The sequence below is a fragment of the Athene noctua genome, chromosome 22 (assembly GCF_965140245.1).
Source record: "Athene noctua chromosome 22, bAthNoc1.hap1.1, whole genome shotgun sequence".
Classification (NCBI taxonomy): domain Eukaryota; kingdom Metazoa; phylum Chordata; class Aves; order Strigiformes; family Strigidae; genus Athene; species Athene noctua.
Genome location: NC_134058.1, coordinates 1,705,540 through 1,729,194, shown reverse-complemented (window position 1 = coordinate 1,729,194; position 23,655 = coordinate 1,705,540). Strand labels below are relative to the sequence as shown.

The window sequence follows — 23,655 nt, the reverse complement described above, 5'->3', positions numbered from 1 at the left end:
AAAGCCCTCTGGCCCACTTGGCTTACTGGAAGTGCCATGTGAAAATATCAGTTACACCAGGGAAAAGTTACTGCCTGACCATGAAATTTAGCTTTATTGCATGCTTGGCATCTGGCATGGAAGATCCGAGTAAGTGAGGATGGACAAAAAGGAGTTAAATAGTTTATTTCGCCTGCCACCATACACATAATTAAATAACAGAAGCTGGTTTCTCAGAGCACTTGACTGTCTCCTTACCAGTCAGTTAATCCTAAAAGAAATTAAAATACTTCCAACAGGAAACAATACTCAAATGATCTTTCTATGAACATCAGTTTTGGCCAGGTCCTGTACTGCCTTTAAAGTCACTTGAGGGGAGCTTAATCCTCCTGTGGAGTATTGTAACTTTTTTTTTTTAAAGGTGTCTCAGAGCTTGTTAGTTCACTCTCCTGTTCACCATGTATTAGTTGTTCTTTTTTTTAGTGTGGGTCAGTCCTAAGGTTTTCAGGAACTTTTATCTGTGAATCTGACAATTCCTATCTGGAAAAAAATATCCTTTCCCCCCACTTAATCCATCTTCAGTCTGGATCTTTGTTAGAATTAACGTGGCCAAGTGCAGCTCTCCTCGGGTGACAGGCACAGCTGGAGTAAACACAAACCCCAGCTCGGGCTGCGTTCCCTCGAAGATGTTTGTAGCTACAGTCACCCGAGGCGCAGCGCAGAGAATTAGATGTGAAACACTTTTGCTGTTAACTGCGTCGACAGCCGAATTCTGTGCTTGGTGTAGTATTTGTTTGCAGTAGGCAACTGCTGGTGGGTGCTGAACAGTCTGTTCTTAGTCTTTTGAAAAGAGATTTAATGAATAAACTTGCAACTAAACCCTCTTACTATTTATTCTCCCTTCTGTACTTAATCAAACTTTGAAGGGCACAGAAGAGTGGTTAATCCCTGAGCTAGCACCAGTTACCATCCGGGATTGCTTTAAACTGTGTATTCTCAGCTACAGTAAAAGCAGGGATTCATCTGTAGCCTGATTTCACTTTAGCAGGGAAAATCAAATCAAAAATCAGGAGGGTTTCATTCAGTGATGCAGCCAGCTCTTCCTGCCAGCAGGCCAGAATCATTCAGTGGGTCATCTCTGAACCTGCTTCCCTGAAGTGGTTTTCATTCCTTTCCCTCTTGTTTAGGTAATTAAACCTTTTGCTAACGAGCAGTGTGATTTGGCACTTCATAAGCTGAGCACTCGTCCTTATTGTCTTGCTTTCTAGTGATTTCTCTGCTAGAAAGAAAAGCATTTGCTGGAAGAGTATTTAAAATTCACGGTGTAAGTGTTGGCAATTTAAAATATCATTTTATCAGAATGCTTCCTGGGGAAAGCCACCCAAAACTCTCTGGAGTAAAAAGCGTTGCTGAATTGGCTACTGTGATTTATTTTTTTTATTAAAAATGAATACTTGGTACATTTTCAAATGTAAATACTGAAAAATAGCCTATGGCAAAATGAAAAGGCACAGGATTAAGAACAGCTTAATTGTTTCCATGGATACATGTTTGCTATTTGGCAAAAGTATTTTACGCACTTTCTACAAGAATAAGCATCGGTTTAAATATATCTCTGAAGGGAGGGACCCTGGAATTTTAACCACAGAATTTGCACTCTTAAATAAAAGGTGATCCTCTGATCCAGTACTAGCTCACTTTCAGGTCCTGTTACCGTTGTTCTTGGAGCAGAGGAACTCGAGGGCCCTGGGGGGTGCAGCCTTGCGTTAAGCAGCCGAGAGGCATCGTAACATAGAGCTCCTGTTGGGGTGTCTCCGGACAAAAAGCAAAGTCTTACAGCAAAGCAGCAATCGGGGCGCAGGTACACGGACAGCACGAGAGTTGAAACTAGTTCTAACCTGAATTTGGGAAGAACGCACCAGAAACTCCATCGGAATACTGGAAACCAGTTCACTGTAACACCCGAAACCGGTTTGCTGAGTCTCGGGTGTAGCTGCAAGACGTATTAAAATTATTGTTCCTTTCTGAAAAATAGATATATCGTCGTTTGTTGGTTTTGTTTTTTATTTAAGAATTAAGTCTTTGTAACCCTGATGCAGTGTCACAGTAACAGTCAGGATGTCGTTTGAACAGTCGCTGGTGTCCCGGAGCTGTCGCGGCTCCGGCACAGCCCGAGGTGGCTGCGGGGCCCCGTCCCGTCCCGTCGGCTCCCGCCGCACCGTCAGCCCAGGCCGCGCCCCGTGGCAGGACCCGGGCACGCCGCGGCCGGGACCGCTGGCGGTGTCACCAGAGCTCGTGTCCCTCTGCCAGGGCTGCCCCGGTTACCACACGCGGCACTGCCCCGCGGGGCGCATGGCGGCGCCGCTCTTGCACCCGAACGCCTCGGAGAACGCGGCGAAGTTCTGCAGAGACCCCGTCACCCTGGACAACGAGAGGGAAGGGACACGGAGACAGCACGTGGGGACAACAGAAAGCCACGTCCAGAGAGTCATTTAGAGTCTCACGACGTAGTTACAGCCTCAGAATATGGACACTTCGTGCAAGGAAAACACCCAACAGGGCAAACGAGACGGGGAGGGGCGGGGTTCTGGTCCGTTCCCCACGGATCGGTGGATGAACCAGGCGGGGAAGAGGAACGGACCCTTCAGCAGCGTCCCACGAGCCACGGGAGGAATTCTGCAGCTTGGCCTGCGCTGACCTGGTCTGTAGGGACGGAGCTGCTCTCCCCCGGGGCTGTGGGGCTGCCCTGGCTTGGAGCAAGTCACTTACCAGTTAGTGAATCCGCCTGTAAAACCCACCTGTATTTCAGAGGGCTGTGGACATCTGTCTTTATTGACTGGCTGGCGTACTCCGGCCTGTAGGAACCACACCAAACCTAGACGAGGATTAATAATTAGTGGGTCCCTATTAAAGGGAATTCAGTTTGGGGACCTTCTCATTTTCCAAGTTTTTCCTAAGAGCCATCCCAATTTGTTACAGTATAGTTGGAATATGTTTTATGGAGGAGACAGAATAGTTCTAAATACTTACTAATTGGTTTTTCTCAAATCAAGTTCTTGGACCAAGATCTGATGCTTTGGGATAGATCTATTGCTTTTACCCACGTGTTTCCTCAAAGAGATGAGCTGAAGTCTCAGAGTCGGAGGCACAACACTCAGCGTGTTGGCCTGCTGGCAAGGATTTGACCTAGTGTTAAATATCGGTTTCTCTAAGAGCTTCTCATCCAGGCTGAAGGTCAAATTCAACTCAGCAAACTTACTGTTTCTGCACTGGAGTGGTAGAGAGGAAAATAAGTGGAATCTGTAGCAACATCTGTGATCTAAGTATGTATTCTGTGATCTGAATGTGTATTCCTACTTCAGGGCTGCTGGCTTGGCATGTCTCGGGCATTCAGTTTTCTCCAGTTAAAAAACAGGTGAAACCCTGTCTGTATCAAAACCAAAAGGAGTTTTCTCAGAAGTGGAACCAGTATTTACATGAAATGACAAGCTCTGGAAAGCTGCTGTCCCCCTGAAGCTGTCTGACAAGCCTTTTCCTTGGTAGATGCCTTGTTGCTCCTCACTCCAGCAGGTTTCAGTAGTGCCCTCAGAGCGTTACTGAAAACTCTTTAACCACTAAACCATCTTTTTCACACCTGTCTTGCCCTTTTGATGCGTGCAGTCAGCGGTGAATCACTGTCCAGGTGGAGCTTGGGACTGATTTTTCTCTCTGACCTTTCAGACAACCCGATTTGTACCTTGACGCAGCAGGCGGTGGCTGCACCCCGTGTTCTTACCTGGGCAAAGTTGAGGAAGAAAAGCTGTTTGTGGGACAGGTTCAGTCCAGGCAGCTTTGGCTCCTTCCCTTCCCGCTCCAGCCATTTTAAGTAGGCCTAGAAATGATCACGGTTCCATTCAGAGAATTGGCCTATCTGGGTGTGATGGGTATTTTGAATGTTATTCTGGGGTGAGAGATTGCAGACACAACGCGTATGAACCCAACACGTCTTCCCTTCTGCGTTTTTGTGTGTTTTATCTTTCTAATACAAACAGTACGGTGGATTTTTATGAAAAAGCTGTCATCGTAAGTGCTCTGTTGACTTTTCTAGCAAAAAAAAAAAGAAACACAAGGATAATCTGCACTCAGCATCTTCAGTACAGTGATCTCTGAACTGGCAACTCACAAATGAAACAGGAAAAAACGCCAAACTCTTCATTTTTAGAGCAGCAGTTAGCGTTGGCCGGTTGACCTTCACTGCACAAGCTCCGTGTGCTCTGTACGGAGCCCCCGGGGCTCTGCTGGGGATTTCCTCAGCTCTGGCATTTCCTCACACACTGCTCTGCCGGGGGCTGGCCCCGCTGGACCCTTCAGTTGCCACTGAGTCTTGGCCAGCAAGCGCGGCAAAGCTGACGGCCAGCGCCCGGGGTACACACAGCTGGTGACACAGAAAACCAGCAACGCCACGGAGACCGAGTGCCCATGGGTGCAGTTTGAAATAAATCATCAGCTTTCACTGACTTCTTCTATAGGAATTTGTATCTGGAAGTAAAGTGTTAAGTCTTCTCCACAGTTCTGTGGTGATGATTTTTCTCTCTTCAGGTAACTGCTCATAAAATAGCAGATAATAACCTTGCTCAATGTTAAATCCATTACCTGTTATTGTTACACATTAATTGGGCAATTTTCTTTTTTTAGGTATATTGACATAACGGAGACAAGTTAATGTGTCCTCATGCTGGTTAATTTGAAATGTTCTATTACCTTATCCTCTTCATTGCTGAGATAGTCCCAAAGCACAGAAAACGCAAAAGGTAGAGCCGAGGGTAAGAATACATCCAGCACCGCAGAACATCAGAGGGTTCTGTGTGCAGGCAGCTTATGTCACACCACACCGCTCTTCCACGTTTGTAATAGCTTTCAGAACCAAGTACCTACTCACTTTAACGAAGTAATTAATTTAATGGTGTAGCTCAGAGTCAGAATCGTCAGTTTAGATTTTTGAAAATTCCGGATGTTCCGTCTATAAACGCCCTCAGCTGCGGCCATATTCAAAACACCAGAGATAAAAGGTTTTATCATCACATCTGTTGGGATTATTCATAGAAAAGAACATTCCACGCTCACACCTGAGCTCCACCTGGAAAGAGCCTTTGTGCTGGCAACTACCGTGTCCCTGTCGTGAGGATGGTTTGTAAACCTGGAGGATAAAAGGCACTGCACTTCCCCGAGTCTGGAAGCCGAGTTCCCTGGCAGAGCAGGAGAGATAAGGTGACGTGCAGTAGAGTTTGTAACAGATAAAACCATCCTGAACAAACCCATGTCTCGGCCACAGCGTGGAGGTCGTGCTCTGGAATTATCAGTTGCATTTCTCTCATTTTAAAAATAACAAGAGTGGTTGAAGCAACTTTTTACCTCAGAAAGAGGGAGGCAGTTCTGAGTCAATCCTTGTGTTTTTATTCTGCTTTCTAGCTGCATGGAAAATAAATAGCAAGATAGATGGGACTTGTTTGTGTTCTTTCCCTAAAGCTTATAAAACATCAAGAAAGCAACAAAAGGATCTAGGCTTCAGAGACGGGTATTTTGGTAGATAATGATCTGTATCCCCTGGGAAAGAGAAGGTATTTCCACCCGTTCTTTTCGTGTCCTACCTGACGTGCCATTTCTGTGATCAAAGATGAAAACCGTGAGAGAAATAAACTTGGAAAAAAACAGTTGCTCTGCTTCGTAATATCACCAAACTGTGTTGCCAAGAAATTAGTGCTCCGTTGCCATGTGACAGGCTGTTTGAAGTTGTAGCTGCCATTTTCCGAATAAAGGGCTTTGGAAGATGGAGGGTGGTTTACCTTTTTCCTAGCTAATACTGTGCCTGTTTGTGAACGTTTACCCAAGACAGAAGCACTGCAGGGCACCACAGTATAGCTGGGAGAACGGCAGCAATCCTGCACGGGGGCTGCACCTATGGGGACATAAACTTCTAGATATAGAATTGAGGCTTGAAGTTTGTGAATATGGTAATAACATGGTAATTGTCAAATCTGTTATGACAGAATAGGTAACACCACTGCTGAATCCCAGGGGTAACGTTAACTCACAGTGTATTTCAAAATTACCTTATAAGCCTGTCGGACTCCTCCGTTATCTGCAATATTTTCTCCTAATGTGCTTATTCCACTGACCTGTAAAAGAATTATCCTTCATTTACTCTAGAGTCAGTAACATCGGCAGCCCTAACACCCACCAGCTGAAGCAGAGTCACACATCAGGGGCAGACAGGCGTGTCTGGAACAGAAGGAAGCGGTGACTTTGTGCTGGGGCAAATGGGAGAGAATGAAAATAAAAAATGAACAGGGTAAAAGCTGTAGATCAGAACAGAGGGAATACATACAAATGTAACATGAACACAGTATGGGCTGCTGGGCAGAACACGTGCTAGCAGGGCTGGCAAAATACAGTAGGAAACACTAAATTTCCTCCCCCCTGGCCCCTGCCTTTGCAAAAAGCCCCTCGGGGGGTCTGGCAGCACAAGCACACACGGGCCCAGGCCCCACTGACCCCCTGCACTGTGGCTGGGCGACTCTACTGTCCCCAATTTACAAGAAACAACCCTTCTTCTTTCCCCAACAATCAGCCTGCAGTACGTGGGGGGTTATGTTTATTGTCTGTAGACATTCTCCATTTACATTTATTGTTTTTTTTGTATAAACCCCCCGTGGTATGAAACAGTTGTTTCTACGTACGTTCTGCCCGCCAGCGAGCTCCCACGTGTAGTTCCCGTACTGGTAAACCATGCAACGAGACTGCTCCTTGAAATGAAAAGCTGAGAAATTGCTCCACCAGTCCAACATATTCCCATCTTTATCGAAGTTCCTACCTGTATGAAAAGCCAAGAAAAAAAAAAAAAAGAGTTGAGTGAGGAACCGTTCTGCCAGTGCAGCAGCTGTCTCAGCGTTAGAGGGGCACCTCCTCTCCTCTGTGCCACAGAGATTTATCAGAAATGGTTTGGGCACGGTTGGTTCTGCCTTGGCACAAGGGAATGGACAAGATCAACTGCGATCCTTTCAGCTCCACTCTCTTATTCCATGATCTCCCTTCAGTCAGCAGCCCCGGCTTCAGTTACAGCACTAAATTCAGACTGGATGATGCAGACGTCACGTAACAAAACTTTCCACCACTTCTGAGGTGTCCAAGGGGCTTATTCTGAGGCTCAGGAGAATCAATCTGCCACAGCAGGAGGAAGCTGGAACGGCAGTTCTGGTGTTTGTGTTCTCAGCTCGCTGGCTTTTCCTTCGCTAGAGATCCGGATTTCTGAGGCGATAGTGTGTGCTTATGTGTAATCTGCACAAGTTTAATTAACATTAAAAGAAACACACTGAAGAAAACCCATTGATAAGAAATTACTGGCTTATGGTATCAGAAGGGAGTTTTTGCCCAGAACTATTTTACACAGCATTCTAGAAAGATAAAAGTCAATTTATTTCAAACGTTTGTGCTAAAAAAAAAAAAAAAAAGCCTCCTGTGATTTCACTACCAACAGCTCTTCTATCCCAGGAATGCAGCTCAGAGATTTCATTTTACTTTAGGAGGCAGCATCTCTGCTTGCATTGTATTTCCGACCTGATGATGCTTTTCCCAAGAACTGTCACTGACTCAATTTATTTTTTAACATCTGCTTCTTGTGTGACCCGCTTCAGTCCTGAAACAGCCACTGCAACCTGTTCAGTGGAACGTTCACAGCCTCCTGCGTTGCTCCCAGGGTGGGAATGTGACGTGGATGCTTCAGTCGCAGCAGGGTGTAACTTGAATTTCTGACAGTGCAATGAGTGCAACTGGAAGAATAATATTTTCTGTTCACTTCTCACCATTGTCGTCAAACCCGTGAGTAATCTCATGGCCAATAACCATCCCGATCCCTCCGAAGTTCAGGGCCTGTGGCTGGTGTTTGCTGAAGAAGGGGGGCTGTAGAATCCCAGCGGGAAAAACTGCAAAGAGGGGAAGAGAGAGGGAGATACTGTAAGGCAGCTTTATTTCTGCATACTTTGCAGACTGATTGTTTGCTTGGTTTAAGGATCAGGAAGGAACATAAAATATAAAATGATTAGAAACAACATCATGCCTCCTCATGTGAAATTGTTTCTCTATTGATAAATGGAAAATGACAAGTTAATGAAGGTTTAATTTAGCACATCTGCAACTACAATATCTCCTTGTCTGAGAACCAAGCATCATTTAGATTGCAACTTTAGCCTAATTTGGTCCATAATGGACGCTGCAGTAAGTCAAGAACAAAATGTTTAGTAACTGTCTTTTGGAGATAGATAAGAGTTTGTGTTTTAGAGCCATTTTATAGGGGAACTAAGGGATGTTTTACTGTGTTGTTGTTGTTAAAGAAGGGTTGGCAGTCATACGCTGCTTACCAACACCACTGGGTGTGTAAAACACGTGCAGCAGTAACTCCTGCTGCCCACCCAGTACACCTGGGTGCCAGTCTGGGGCGGGGACAGGAGGAGGTCTCCCCTTCAGTCTACTGGCAAAAACCTTACACAGAATCAATGGGATTTAGTCTTCATCCCATCTACACGAGATGAAAAGCAGACACACTTCTAGAGGAGTTAAGACTGTAAGCAATTCATCCTCAGGAGACACTTTTAAAGAAGTGAGATATTGGAATTATATAGCAAATATTTCATCTAGAGACAAAAGCTTTTGACTATACAGGTTTTATCTGTCCAATTTTGGGGAGGAATGCATGGCAGACTGCAGTAAGACAGAAGCAGGAAACTGAAAGTAATGTGGTTTTCCCCATTATATATATATTTTCCCCCAAACCAAGGCTGGAAGAAACAAGATTTTAACTGTCCTCCACACTAGTGTGGGTAGCTGTGCTTGGATGTCTGACTTGCACATTCACCTTCAAGTTGCTTCAACCAGTCACTTCCATATTACTTACAACCTGTAGAGGAACTGGTCCTAAGACCCGAGCTCCCTGCCCAGAGAGCTGCCTCACAACTGAGCACCATCAGCATCACCCCCCCGTGAAAACAGGGAGCCTGAGCCTGAGCCCGGCTGCCAGGGAGCTCCGGGGGGCACGTGCTGGCCATGGCTGAAGGACTGCTCACAGCTTTACCTGCTCTGTGAAGGTAAGTGGGAGCTGCATGAATCGATGAGGCTAGAGAGCTAAATTATGATCACTTTGGATGTTTCTGCTTTTAGCCATTATCTAAGTTTTTTCCCTTGTGACTGTTGGGTTTTTTTCCATTTCTGGTCTTTGTCCTGTGAGCAGGATACAGTTGTCTCTGGCCTGAAAAAGGCATGGATTTTTCCTCTGATGGTTATTTGGCAGTACTTGGATAGCAGATCTTCCTGGTAGTCTGGGAATTTGAACAAGCACTACTTGGTTCCTGTCCTGTTTGGGGTGCTCAGAGTTCAGCAAAGGCTCTACGGCATCTCCAGGCTTAACCTCAACTTCTGGCCACCTGCACCAGCTCAGAGATCAGGAGCCAGGCAGGTTCACTGTGTCTTAAGATCATCTTCTCTGCTAAGAACAAGAAAGGTCAGCCTAGCAACGCTGCAAAACCTCACAGATCTGGTGTTCTCTAAGCAGAGGAGGTTTCTTTAGTCTGGTATGCCTCTTAGGGATACAATTTCAGTACTGTCCGTACAGATACAAACTGGAGAGCTGCCCCTATGTTTAGCAGAAGGTAGAAACACGAGTACAGGCAGCCCAGAACACACTGTGAGTGCTCTGCTCCCCGAAGCTGGCGCCTGTGTAGCAGCAGGTCCTGTCTCAGGCCTTCCAACACCGGGCTGTTCCAATTACAGCAGGTAATGGCTACTGGGCTGGGGAGCCATCAGCAGAGCGACTGCTTGAAACAAACAGCCCACCTTGCCCAGAACTGCCACAGGGGCACAGGCAGGTTTGCCTCTGGATAGTAAATCTGCATCTTTGTAGTGCAAAAATTGGTTAATTAGTTCCATGCAGCTGTTTAAAACTGTTGTGACCTACCTATCTGGTTCCGATTGGGGGAATAGAATGCGTTGACCACTGCGGCTCCAATTATCCATCTAAAATTAAATGTTGCACACAAAGTTAGTCATGATTTCTTTTTCTAGCCATTCTTTTTATTGAATTATTATTGTTAAAAAATGCGGGCTGCATATAAGGAAAGGATCGGGGTAGGGAAGAAGGGTGCCACTGAACACAGCTGTAAAGAAATACTAATGCCAGGAAATAACTGGTGTCTCACTAAGGGGCCCCTTCCATCCAAAACAGTGCCGAGGTAAAGTGAGAAATGCTTTTGCTCTTGAATGCTGAACAGGTTGGGGTGTGGAATGTGGTAACTGTTTATCAGCTCATCTTAACACTGTATGAGATTGAGAAGAAAGGAATAGTCTACACTGAGAAGAAAACTGGCATTTAGAGGATGTTCTGAGCAGCAGAAGGCAGTTACTCAAATTGGAAGTTAAGACCAAACTTGTCCGTTATCTGGCTGTGATTATTCAGTTTTAAATGTCTGCACTGGATCCAATATTCCGTAGATAATGAGTGTTAACTCCGAGAGGTAATTTTTAAGTAGGCTACTTTTGGAAACTCTCTCCCATACCCTGATAACTTTTTATTCTTTCTATTTTTCTTTCTCCTCCCCTTCTCTTCTACCTCTGACGTACACTTCTGGTCAGCCTGCCCTAATAAATCACACAACAACAGCCTGAAGCCATGAACTCGTGGTTAAGTATCCAGCAGCATCAGCCTAAACTCCTCCTCTTCCCACATCTCTTGTCCTTACAGTATTTTGTGATGCCCCAGGTGCTGTATCTGCTGCTGTTTTGACGTAACTATTTGTGGGCTGCTGTGGAACGGAATTAAATTTCCTGCTTAAGAAATACAACACGTGTCTGTATCTTTCAGCTTTTGAAAAGTTGCTTATTGTGGCCTAACAGAATGGAGAGGACCCTTATCACAGCCTGGGCACAGGGTAACTTCTGGTGGAAGTGAGTTGTGCTGCTGTTGCCAGTAGCACGTGCACAGAGAGGGAGTAGGACTCCGTTCCTGAATTCCAGAGGGTACTTTTTCAAAAGTTTTGCTCTGAAGGCCAGTCAGTAACTTTCAGGATCTCAGACATAAGCATTCTTGGCTATCCACAGCGTATGACTTAAACACAATAACCATTATTTCAGAACTGAGATTGTGGCTGTGGGATGCAGCCCGGTCACTTACATATCTTGGTCAACTCTCTCGCGAAGTTTTTTCAAGCTCTTTTGGGCTCCAGCTCTCAGGTTTTCCAGAATGTTTTCAAAGTAATTGTGTTCACTGAAGTTTAACTAAAGAAACGGATATCCAAGTATATTAGTAAGCTGTGCAAAAAGAGGAACTCCTCCTACCCATGCTTGTATCTTCTAAAAAGTGTTTTGATCGCAATGGTTGGCGCTCTGCATGAGTTCATTCATGTTCAACACAATCAATTTTGCACGCTCTCCAGTCACTAGGAAATGACAGCTGCACAGGTTTAAATATTCCAAGTGGTAAGAAAGTAAGCACAGGCTTTTCCGTCGAGGTACTTGTTGCACTACGTGCAGCATACTTACATTGGCATATTCCTGATCTAGTTTTTCATTCTGATCTTCCAAAATATAATCTGGATACCCAATTTGTTCTTTAATCGCCATTGCCTAGAAGAAAACAGTTTAATGTTTCCTTTCAATTGTGGTTTTCACTGGTGTGTGGTTTTTTTTTTTAAAAAAAAAGTTTCAATACATATAATAGTTCAAATTCTTCGTTGCTAATGTCCACCTGTTTGTTTGTATCCAGTTTCTCACATTTAAAGACCTTGTTCAGATCCACCCTATTGCCTAGTGAGACTTTTTTAAAAATATGGAACATAAGTCTTCCTCTCATCTCTTGGTGTCCAGCCACTGTGGTAGACTTGCAGACCCTACAGCACCATCCAAGAGGGATTTGGCTTGACCCCTTTTTTCTTTTTTTTTTTTATTTTCTTCTTCCTATTGGAACAGTGCTGATGGTCCTAAAGTCTATGAAGAGTTTGATAATTTTTTTTCTGGGGGATTGCATTGTATTCAGGTGTCATTCTAGTTGATGCATTTGATGCCACCTTCTCTCCTCATTTATAACATGGTTCACAAGACTCATTAAGGGAAATAAAAATGTTTGTGAGCTAACAAAGGATTAAAAAGAAATATAATAGGATTAAAAAGACAACATAATAAGATAATGGATAACAGGGCATTGAACATCAAAGTTTTTTCCTCTCATTTGCAGAGGAAACAGCAATAGCGATGCTACAAAATTCCAGAGATTTCACAGCCATGATAGAATACTCAAGCTCCTTGTTATCTCTGACCTTCTCACGAGCTTTCTCTTTAGAGGCCTCGTCCATCCACTGTAACTCATCTAAAGTCTCGATGAACGCTTCACGAATCTTATCTATTAAATCTCGGACCTAAAGGAGAGGCAGGAAGAGAGGAATCATTTCCATGCTGTTTTTCCCAGGCACAGAGAAGGAGGGGTGAAAAGCTCCCTACTGAAAGATGACGCCCCCAAACCCTCTGCTCTAACACGTGCTACTCGGCGTTTAAAAGAGCATCATAAATGAGTTCTGATGCCAACTCCTGGCTGACCGACATCTTTAACAGAGAGAACAGGTTGGGAGATGAGATGGAGGGGAACGGGCACTGCAGACACTGTGGATGTACAATAGTATGAAGGGTAAACTACATACCATCCTCTTGCTCTCACCAGCAAATGCCTCCCTGACATACATTGCCCCCACCGCGTTCTCCAGGTTGTTGTTGACGTAACTCACACACTCCCTCCAGCGGGCTTCCTCCAGTGTTGTCCCGTAAAGTGCCTGCAACACAGAACACCACAGGGTCGTTCTGCCTACCCATCTCTCTCCTAAATCCTTCCCTGAAGAGGAGCTTAAACCAAGACAAAAGGTTCCGTAGTTGCGACTGCTGCTCTTAGATTTGTTTGGGCGTTACAGGACCTAATGCTGTCCTCTGTTGACAAGGACTTCATTTGGTGACTCAGGACTCTCTCCCAGTCCTACGCTCTGTTGTCTCTGTAGGGGGAGAGGAAATACCTTCCTGTAGCTGGCCCGGGCATCCTTGAAACGCCGACTCAAGCTGCTGACACGATCGATCACCAACCGCCAAATGAGGTAGTTCTGGATGGTGCTGCACGGGAAAGCAAAACTGGGTTTAATCCCCTGTAAAAAGCAACACTAGTGCAGACAGTTGGGGGAAATCTTAATTTTGAACGGAGATAAGAAAGGAAACGCTTGCTGCCAGCCATCAGTTTCATTGCATCTACAGCTGACCGGTCTTGTTTAACAGGCTGGCTGACTGCAGAGACATCCAGACTGAGGACTGTACTATTATGTCTGTTCAGGGATTAATTTCTTTTTTTCTCCTTCTGGAGTGTAACAAGAGCTAAGCCTGTGATTTTATTTTTTTTTTCCCTTCCCATTTGACCTTTTCTAAGCATGTGAGCAGATGAGATGCCCAGTACCACAGTACTTTGGAGCCCTAGGATCTTAGAAGCCATTTCCCATACTTTACAGGGAGATGGTGTCATCCCTCTCGAGCAGCTCTGGCAGACCCAGCAAGTGGGCCCAACAATTTACATTTCCACAGTACTTCCATGATTATTCTCCAGTTTCTTTACCTTGCTGAGTACTTTGAGAGAATTGCTTTCAGCTCTTGCAGATAGGGCATGCCATACACAACCACCTCTTCCTCTGGGTCAACCTGAACACCTACTGAAGACATGACACCTTGGATGAAGAAGGTCCAGTTAAATTCCTAGGCAGACAAAAAGACACAGACCAATGCCAGGTGTTTAAATGTCTTAGTAACTGTCTGGACTTTCTGCAGTCTATGGGATTGTATGTAGCATTGTTCAGTAGAAAAATGGTTTTTAGGAGACTCTGAAGACAAAATTAAGAATGTGAATGACTCTATACCTCTTTGTTGCATCACTGATAAATTCACAAAGCCATTTCCAAATGGTAGCAAGAGGAGGCTGAAATTATTAGACAACTCATTAAACACTTACGTTCAATGCAAACTTTTCCTGTAGCTCTTTTAAGGTCATTTTGTTGTACAACAAGGTTACATCATGCCTTTCTTCTGCTGGGGTAGTTGCCTGAAGACATTCACAAGGTTATTACTAGAATCAACTCATCAAGTGTCAACGGCTGAAATCTCATGCATGCATGTGCACATATCCACACTCCAATCATATCTGAATAAAACAGTTTATTTTGGATAAGAAAGCTCATGTGATGGTGTCCAGTGCTGCTTTTTAACCTTCAGTATAGGAGCTCAGGTCCCCCCGTTCAACGATGTTTCAGTAATGTGTTGAGCCAAGCAGTTCCCTCTATCCTTCAGAACGGAAGACTAAGCTCTGAAGAGATATTTAGGGTGCTGTAGGCTTCTAAGGATGCAGGGGGGCTAGCCCTGGTGTTATCAGAGTGTATGTTTAGCAGAACATTGTCCCAATTTAGGAGACTCCAAAGGACTACTGCAGACACAGCCCCAGCGTATCTATACAGTCGATGTAAGTACACACACAGAGGCTGGGGTTTCTGGCCTGCTCACAGCATAGCAAATCTTTTTCCCCCCATTTTCTTCCAGACCATGGGTGTCCTGCTGTGTTAAACCGCTGCACAAACCAGCAAGAGACTCCCCCTCACCCCTTGTCCTGCCCAACATCCCGAGTTCTTGATTTCTGTACTCACGTTTGCAATCTCTGTTTCAAGCTCCATAACCTTTGTCATTTCCTCTTGCACAAAGGAATCATCTTTAGGCACCTTCTTGTCCTCCCGGATCATTCTGGCAATGGTGATCATGAACTGCAGGTAAGCTTCTCTCACCTGCACACAAGAAACAACGTGTGTGTAGCACTGGGAAGAAAAGGTTTGCTGTCTATCGCTGCTCGTTCAGCAAACCATTTTTGGTATTTTTCTTGGTATTTTAGCTTTACAGTGTGCTGTGAAAAATGTGGGCCCAAGGGTCACAGCCTCCACCCTTGACTCCAATGCAACCCCTTCCACTTCCATTTTCTCGTGGTGTTTGTTTGTTTTGGTTTTTTTTGTTTGTTTTGTTTTTTTTGTGTGTTTTGGTTGTTTGGTTTTTTTTCTGTCCTATAACAGGTACTACTGCAATACCTAGGAGCTCAGTTCATCCTGGAACAGCTCACAGTGCAGCTGCCAGTCTCCAAATACATAGTGAAAGCATCACTTTCTGCTTCCCTGTGCAATTCAACCCTCTGGCTTTCCGAGTCAGAATTGCTACTCGAGCAAAGAGAAAGCTCTGTGCTTTGAGCTGCACTGTGGGAACAGGGATGCCTACTAGCCAAAACACCAGGGTAAACACGGATGGTTTAAGTTCTCTGAAAGTAATACCGTAAGTCTTCTAAACTCTGTTTTTACGGCTGAAAGAAAAGCTCTGTCTCGCATGGTTCCCAGGGATACCTTTGCTTTATTTCTAACAGGAGGTTATGGCTGTGGTTTATGCCTCAGAATGAGCCTTGAAAAGATACTTGGGTGCTGAGGGAGTACTGCTCTCTGATACAGAAAGGCTTAATACTACCTATTCCTCTTGCATACTTTCCTTCCTCTGTACGCCTTGGAAACCAGATAAATACAGTTACTGTTGTGAAATTGAGTCTGGGCACTTACATGATGATGATGATTTGCGTTTTTAGGCTGAATGCTGAGGCCTTAATCAGGCCAGACTCCCACAGGCCTCAGTAGGAGTTTTGCCAAAAGATGCTGGACTAAGCACGGGGGAAGTTTGGGTCATCAGAGTTTGGTTCATTGTCTGGGGGAAGCGAGCTGTTAAATAGCAAATAAAGAGGGGTTGTGTCTCCTCCTTATTCATGAAGATTAGAAACGCGCCCTTAGCCCTTCTTCTTCGTAGTTTCAGATTAAAACTGTATTAAGCACAGCTGGTTTTCTTTTGCTAATTTAGGATCATCGATGCACTGTACCTGATTCTCTACCTCCTACAAGTCAATTTAAGTCTGACTTTCACGCAAATGATGCATAAACATTCCTTTTCTCTACTCTAACTGCCATTGTATCGGTGAAATGTGCAGAACAGAATCCTAGTTCCAGCAGCTATCTGCAGTTCCCAACACAACTACGTGGAAATTGTTTTGTATCATGAGATTGACAGAAGTTGGCAGTTTATAAAGGCGTCCAGAAGGTGTGGAAACAATATAATAAAAACTTCACAGGACTGTATTTTAGACTATATGATATATGCGAATATAGTCACATACACTGAAGTAAGAAGAAAACTAGTCTCTGTGTTTTCATCTGCCTTCACAACCACCAGACAAAAGCCTCTAAAACGCTGATTGTTGTCTCTATTCCATTTGTGATAGGAAATTGGTTGGATGTTGGGCTGCAAATACTCTTTATTAGTATGACATAACTGAGGAAAATAAAATGTACTAAAGCAGTATTTTCATCTTGGAAACCAATAAATTATCTGGCTATGTTTGCAACAGCTTTCTACATATTTACAGCAACCCTCACATTTTTGCTCTAAGCATTGGCAGAGAAAATCAGCTAGAAAATAATCTCTCACAATTTTCATGTAATTCGGGGGAGTAAGTGGCATCAGATTCTTCCTAGCTGAGTATGTGTTCCAGTAATAGGGCTATTGCCATTTTAAACTTTTTTCCTCTGAATGAACATGTGAAAAATTCTGAATGTTTTAGCGTTGACCAAAATGTATTTCAGGGTATTGTCATACTGGATCATATTTGATCATCCAATTCTTCTGCCATATCTGTAATCCATCTTTCCAATACCTTGTACAACAGTGGCCAGGACTAGTGGCTTTAGAAGAAGATGTAAGTGAATCCAAGATGGCCTACATTGAAAATATGAACCTATCCTTCAAAATTAGAGACCGTTTTAAGCTAGAAAACGTGATGATTTTATTTTCCCATAATCTTCTCATTTGTATGAACTGGCCAATTCTGGGGAGGCTTCATATTTATACAGCTGTTCAGCCCTTTTGTAAACTTTACACAATTTTGACATAATTAGGCAAAAATGTAGCAATGAATGTCACGGTCTAATTCTGATTGTTACAAAACATGAAGATTCATAATCTGACTTTTCCAAAACTTATCCAGGGATAAGTAATAAAGTTGTTTTAGTAGCTCACAGTAAATGAATGACAAGGACTACTTACTCTTTGATAGTTGCCCCCATTAAAGTAGTATTCCCTGGATGGCATTCCTAAACTTGGCTGGTCAATCTGAAGGAAATCACACATTTCTTTAGTTAGTGATGAACAGGAACTGCTGGTGTCCAAAGGTATCCTTGAAAGGCAACATGAAATGCTGCCCGTGCCATCCTTTCAGTGTTGGAATGGCAACAGGACGCTCTTACCAATCATTCAAAGGACTTTAGCTTTCTAGGAAGGGTGTGAGATGGAAGGTACAATTTTTGTCTCTGGATTTCTAGATAAGGATGGATACTTAGTGTGGGTTACTAAGCAAAATCTTTCAGGTAACCGTTGAGATCTAAGAATAAATTTAAGCAACTTTGAAAAGAATTTGCTTGACTTGAGGGCTAGACTTCATACGTAAGCATACATGAACAAACTCTGAAATACATATCTTAAACCTCACCAGCACTTTTCAAGTCACAGGAATTTACAACCCTTAAATTCTGTAAATCAGTAAAGGTCCATTGAATTTATTTTTTAAACTGAAACAAAAATTACGCAGCCACGAAATGTTTTCCAATATGACTTTGAAATCTGCCACTTGGGGTACAGAGCTGTTGTGTACATTCTGCCAGTATTGTGCACACCCACTGACTTACAGCAGGCTGATCTGTATGTGGTGTAAATAACTAGCCATTATGGTTCTGGCATGTAAATAATTCCCTGCAATTTTATTTTTTTTTCTTACATAAATGATGTGTCTGCTGGAGTCCCGGTCATCATTCCATACAAACATGTCAATGAGGACACGTTTGTTAAATCTGGAGTTCATTATGGCGAGTTTCTCTTCCATACTCCAGTTTGGCTCTGGGAGATAAAAGAGAAAATACACATCATTTATCAATGTGTATCAGGACTGATTAAGTTGTATAGTTTGCAAGCTTATTGCCTAAATTGTTTAGGACAAGACTGGACATGTGAGAATATTTGTACAGGACATTCCTATAGTGGCTAGGAATTGCTAGACTGCTCTTACCAGACTTACCTGTCTCAGTCATATAAAGTAATCAGTAAATTATTTATATATATTCATCTGCCTGTGCATAATAAACATCACCGTGACCCTGCCTAGTTAGGCGGTTACACGCCAAACTGTAATTAAGATGCAAGCTTTAGAACAGAACTATATTGGTCGTATTGCTTTTGTTTTCTTTATTCATGGTGGTCCTTTAGGTTTCCTAACTGCCTTAAAACACATACTGCTCACGAATGAGACCTTACGGTGTGGGTGTTAAGTTGATACTACCTCATTTACACAGATCACTGCGTGCTAAATAGGTACGACACCCTGACTTTTGTTTATGAAGAAACTGGAGGATCTAATTCAATGCCAGTAGTCTACATAGTGCAGTAAATAATTTTGATTTAATACTACTGGTCTTTTGGGGACAGCATTACCTTTGGTTTTATTCCAGTCTGCAGAAGCCACGGGCCAATCGCCAACCATCGTTAAGGCCTCTAGCAGAGGCAATGAATCTCGTTGCTCTATAAGACCTGAGAGAGGAAAAACAAATATTATTTTAATGGGAAAAAAGAAAATAGGTAATGGGCCTAACAGTTTAAATCTGAAATGGAATTTGTCATAGCAGGAGATAAGAGATACCGTGAAATCGCTTGTCTCCTACATTAGCCTTCAGAAAAGTAATGAAAATATTTCTGTTGACTTCGGTACTGATTTTGGATCATAGAGAAGAACTGTGCAAACCTCAGGATGCCTTTTGGAAAGGATGAAACAGGAGGTGTTTTTGCATTCAGAAGGGAAGGCTTTGCATTGATACCAGAGGCAGGTAACCAACATCTGTTCTTTCTACATCCCCAAATATGTATATTAAGCCTTAATGACATACCAAGGCATCTTCACTCATCTGAAGATTAGCTTTCCAGGCAAGGCCATGCAGATTAGATAAATATTGACCAGGCTTCTGCTTAAAAGTACAGTTTGGTGCTTTTGTATGTTTGGTGTTGAACAAGAGAATCAGTGGAACAAGAAGAGACTCACTCTCATTCATGCATGACTTGTAAAGTATTTTAGCTTTCTGAAATGCTTCTCTGTCTCCTTGATCTGAAGTCTCCAGCACACCTGGGGAAGGAACCATTGCAGTGAGATTTTTTGCTCTGGGAAGCTTTGATCTTTTCATAGAAATCACTGAGAATTCAGGGCTATGATAAATACTTGCTATTGCAGGCTTCAATTACTGTGAGACTAGAGTGCTCTTTAAAGGAGCTATTAATGGAAAAAGTGTCAGGAAGAAGGACATGCATACAGCTTGTCCTGCTCCTTTTGAAGTTAGTACCAAATCACCTATGGCAAATTTTTAGTGGGAACAGGATGTTCCCACAAAATGGGTGTAGTAAGAGATGTAGAGATTAAAGGACCAGAGGAAAAAAAAAATAATCATCACGATCAGCACTTCTCTGGAAGTTTATTTCTCTGTATAACGTGCAGTAAACAACATCTGAAACTAAACAAAAGTGCATAACCATGGACAGAGTAGTCTCATTCCTACCTTTTAGGATGATCTCCAGCTCGTCTCTCAGGATGTCAAAAATGCTGTATCTGGAGCTGGTTTCTGGGATAACATGCCGGTTCAGCCAGCCCCCACAGGCATACTGGTAGAAATCCTTGCAAGGGTCAGCTGTTGGGTCCATATTCTGAATTATTCTAGCAGCTAGGGATCAAATTGGAGAGTTGAATTCCACAGGCTGCCCAGTCATCTCTGGGACTACCAAAGACACTCACTCAAGAAGCTGCTTGGTAAGAAGGCACCTTGCTAATGCTGCTTATAGTGGGCAAGACTCAGGTATTGCCACCAAAGGATCCTATTTTTGGCTGAAAAATGCCAGGAAGCATTTGGCAGCAGACATTTGCACTGCGGTGGTACTGCTTTACAGGGGGAGCCTGGGGATGGCAGAGCAGCCCCCGCAGCGCCGTGCTGCCCAGTGCTCCACCTGGGCCCGGCTTAGGCACTGCCCGCAGCCCAGCCTCTCCAGGGGCAGCCTGGAACTGCTGTGCAGGTGTACAAGTAGATGCCAAAAATAAGAAGGTGAATAGCCCCGCATGTAAAAAATATGATCTAAGGGGATTCTTATTATACTTCACAGATACAGAGCCAGCGAGCTGCTGGCCACTGGCAATCCTTCTGTACTAATTCCTTACGAACGAGGCTCCTGGTGACAAAGACAGTATACAGAGGGGACGTAAGAATAGGGGGGGGGTTCTGCTCCCTGTTTACATGTGGAGCTGTATTTGAGGCAGCTGTACTTGCTGCCTCTGACAGTGTTAGCAATGTGGATCTAGCCCAGGGGGAACTCTCACTCCTTTTCAACTTCTTCAGTCTTAAAGCCTGAACGATTGTTTATTAAAATTTATTCAAACTTATTAAAATTGATTAAATTATATTGTTTATTAAAACACCACCTCTGCAATAATCACTTCTAGTAACAACCATTACCTGCTGTAACACATCCAGGTGTGGTACATACGTTGCCTGAGTTGGTGCCATAGTGAGCGCCTGCAGGGAGAGGAATAAGCAAGCAGACAGAATTAGTTCTTTTGGAAAGAAACTGCTACCAACATCACTTGCCAGCAGCCCAACCTCAGTGACAGCTCTCTTTAGTTTTAGAGAGAACAAGTGAATATTAGTGCCAGTAAGATACCAAATGACAGCTTGTGACAACCATGTCTTCTCTGCAGATTTATGGGGAAAATTTATTGGAAGAAGTATTACAGCAGTCCTGACAGTGAGGTTTAACTCTCCTGGAAGGAGAATGAGACCAGATTTTTACCTGCTAACCCCCTCCACAGTCTCTCTGACACAAACTCAAAGTATGAAATCCCTTTCTAGGCAATCTACTAAGATGCTCTGAGCATCTGAGCTCTTTCATGATCTTCAAAGTCACCGTGACTGAGAGATTTAAACAGAGGGCAAAGAGCCCACGGCTGGATTATTGCTTTCACACCGTCTTGAGTCACAAAGATCAAATTTAGAAAAATAAGTTTTACTTCTCGAAGCGTGTGTTGGAGGTGGGGGGGGTGGGTGACAGACCTGTGTTGGCTCCAAATTTCAGATCTGCCCTTTAAGGTTACTCCATGCTGTTCCGCACAGGGGTTGCTCCCTAATCAGTGATGTTGAGGACTGATAAAATCACAGGCAATGAAGGAGACTGTGGACCTGTTCAGGTCTGCTTTCTGCTTCTAGTAAAATAGGAATTCTGTTCCATTAAGACCTTGGCTCAGGCCTGTTGATCACTTCCCTCTGTAGTCTGAAAGCAATCAAACTCTGCAACTCTGGGGACTTTGTGCCTTGCTGGCTTCAGCCCCCAGAGAAGGAGCGACGTGACAAGGAATTTGAGAAGGGGTGCAGGCAGTGAAACCTTAGCAGAAGCATTTTGCTGTGACTTCTACAATAGAATGTTGTGTGCTCCTACACGGGGAAACGGGTCGCTATGCTCATTGCAGCAGAAGCTGGGAAGTGTTACTCTTGGCTATTGATTTTCTACGTTTGACCATGCGGGCTTGGTGAAATTCTTCCAGTGAAGAAGAGCCACCAAAAGCCTACGTATTTCTAACACCTCAATGGCAAGCAGAAACCAAACCAGTCCCTAGCTCTTACTGCTCGGTGCTCTACACTAGACGTCCTGCCCAGAGTTTGACACCAGTGGCTACAGAGGGTCTTGATGTGAATTCATGGCCCTAAGTTCTGACGCAGATTTACCCTGAAGCCTTTGTACATGAACACATAATTTTTTAACGCTGAGTGCTAAAGTGAATGTGTTTGTGATGCTGGTCATGCCACTCCTGTGTGCTGCTCACTATAGAACTGGAACGGGAGCACCCCAGCCTGGGGAGTGGCCTTAGCCCTGGGCGCAAGAAAATTCATTTTGTTGTTTTAATTTCCTATTTGTGACACTGGGCTGGCATTCTATCTAGTTATGTTAAACAGACAGCTGCTTGTTTCCACACTGGAAAACAAAAACCTGGTGCCCTTACTTTGCAACGGGACTAGCCATGTTTTTAAACTTTTTTTGATCCTTACACTCGGATACTTGCAGAAAAGAGTTACTAAAAAATTCCTTCCCATGCAAATAAGTGTTTTACATGAGAGCAAACAAGATTACAGTGATTCCGATAGAAATAAAACAGTAGGGAAGAAAAGAGGGCTTTGAAGTTCATCAGTGGAAGCAACATAAAAAGCCCCCACTGTGACTGGGAATGTACCATCCAGGGTTCAGCTGAGTGCCTTGTGCTGTGTGGGAGCAGGTCTGCGTTAGAACAACTTACTGTAGTTTAGTGTCTACCAATCTGAACATGGGATGAGCAAAATACGTGTAACAATGTGAAGATTCACCTAGAGGGGTTTACCTTTTTCGTTTTGTACCAAATGAAGCAAAGTCTAAGTTCTGGAGTTTACTAAACTCTCTAATAATTTAAAAAAAAAAAAACCAAACATGAAAACCTAGAAGCCCAAGGTATTTCCAAGGGGGGCAAAAAAAAAAAAAAAAAAAAAAATCCTTTTAAGGAAAAGAAATTACCTGTTCAAAGGCATATGGAAATATTCCATAAAGGAGAAATATCAATGGGCAAGGTGAAAAAGAGATAACAGTACTACAAGTAACCTGTGTTTCTCTCATCGTTTCTCAGGGACCAGGCAGGACCCAAATGAAGCTTTTTTTTCCCTCTTTTTAAATAAAAGCTTCTCTCTTTAATATAACCTGACAATGTCTAACTTCAGCTTCTGGAACCCAACTGCTTTCAACAAGCTTCTAACTCCCCACATTCAAAAAGCTCTCGTGATTGTGAAAATGTAATTGAGCTGTATAAGCAGGGAAGCCAAATCTGTTTTGAAACCTTGGTTGCACACTCAGGGCTCTGAAGCTCTGCCACAAAAACAGATAATTAGAAATGGCTGGTAGGGGCTCTCAGCTTACTTCTCAAAGTGGCTCCTTTGTTTTTCTGTCAATTATCTCTTTTATGCCTCAGTACCATTCCTGACAAAGAACTAAGCCAACCTGACTCTGCATGAGATATAACCAACACTGCCCTGTTTTACTTCGCAGTGTATTTGTTGGGTCTTTGCTCACTTGACTAAGGCTCTGTCTGCTGCACCTCTTGAACTTCAAATAACTAGAAACAAACATAAAATGCACCTTCTAAAGTCTCAGCTATACAACGCTATGCACTTCATCTTCTCAAACTACTTTGCTGAAAACAACTGCTCAAGTTTTCAGTATAAATACAGGTAGTTCTCTATATATTTATTTTTCCTCCCTGGTTAAATACTGCCAAGTTTAAGCTATAATGAGAGACTCCTGCTTTGACATCCATGGACAAAGACTGATGCAAGTTCAGATGTGGGAGGGACAACTCAGATAAATGTCTCACAAAGCCTAAAAATTGAAAGAAATGTCTCACAGGATTTAGATGGATGT

General features: G+C 43.5%; 1 protein-coding gene across 4 annotated transcripts in view; it reads right to left on the bottom strand.

Moving 5' to 3' along the window:
* Positions 1-1,412: 1,412 nt before the first annotated feature.
* The window catches only part of MMEL1 (membrane metalloendopeptidase like 1), a 35,167-nt gene continuing 12,924 nt past the window's right edge, over positions 1,413-23,655 (bottom strand). For 3 of the 4 annotated variants that reach the window (XM_074924894.1, XM_074924893.1, XM_074924892.1), the window contains exons 3-23: positions 20,679-20,738; positions 19,734-19,895; positions 19,226-19,306; positions 18,625-18,720; positions 17,915-18,033; positions 17,188-17,253; positions 14,715-14,849; positions 14,030-14,119; positions 13,640-13,776; positions 13,056-13,149; positions 12,693-12,821; positions 12,315-12,413; positions 11,542-11,625; positions 11,174-11,277; positions 9,962-10,020; positions 7,818-7,937; positions 6,696-6,829; positions 6,069-6,134; positions 3,755-3,850; positions 2,778-2,854; positions 1,413-2,400 (exon numbers count right to left, since the gene is read on the bottom strand). In XM_074924894.1, the coding sequence (XP_074780995.1) occupies positions 2,301-2,400; positions 2,778-2,854; positions 3,755-3,850; positions 6,069-6,134; positions 6,696-6,829; positions 7,818-7,937; positions 9,962-10,020; positions 11,174-11,277; positions 11,542-11,625; positions 12,315-12,413; positions 12,693-12,821; positions 13,056-13,149; positions 13,640-13,776; positions 14,030-14,119; positions 14,715-14,849; positions 17,188-17,253; positions 17,915-18,033; positions 18,625-18,720; positions 19,226-19,306; positions 19,734-19,895; positions 20,679-20,738 (2,108 nt within the window). In that variant the 3' untranslated portion in view covers positions 1,413-2,300. The remainder of the gene's footprint in view (positions 2,401-2,777; positions 2,855-3,754; positions 3,851-6,068; positions 6,135-6,695; positions 6,830-7,817; positions 7,938-9,961; positions 10,021-11,173; positions 11,278-11,541; positions 11,626-12,314; positions 12,414-12,692; positions 12,822-13,055; positions 13,150-13,639; positions 13,777-14,029; positions 14,120-14,714; positions 14,850-17,187; positions 17,254-17,914; positions 18,034-18,624; positions 18,721-19,225; positions 19,307-19,733; positions 19,896-20,678; positions 20,739-23,655) is intronic. The other variant, XM_074924895.1, reaches the window with a different exon arrangement.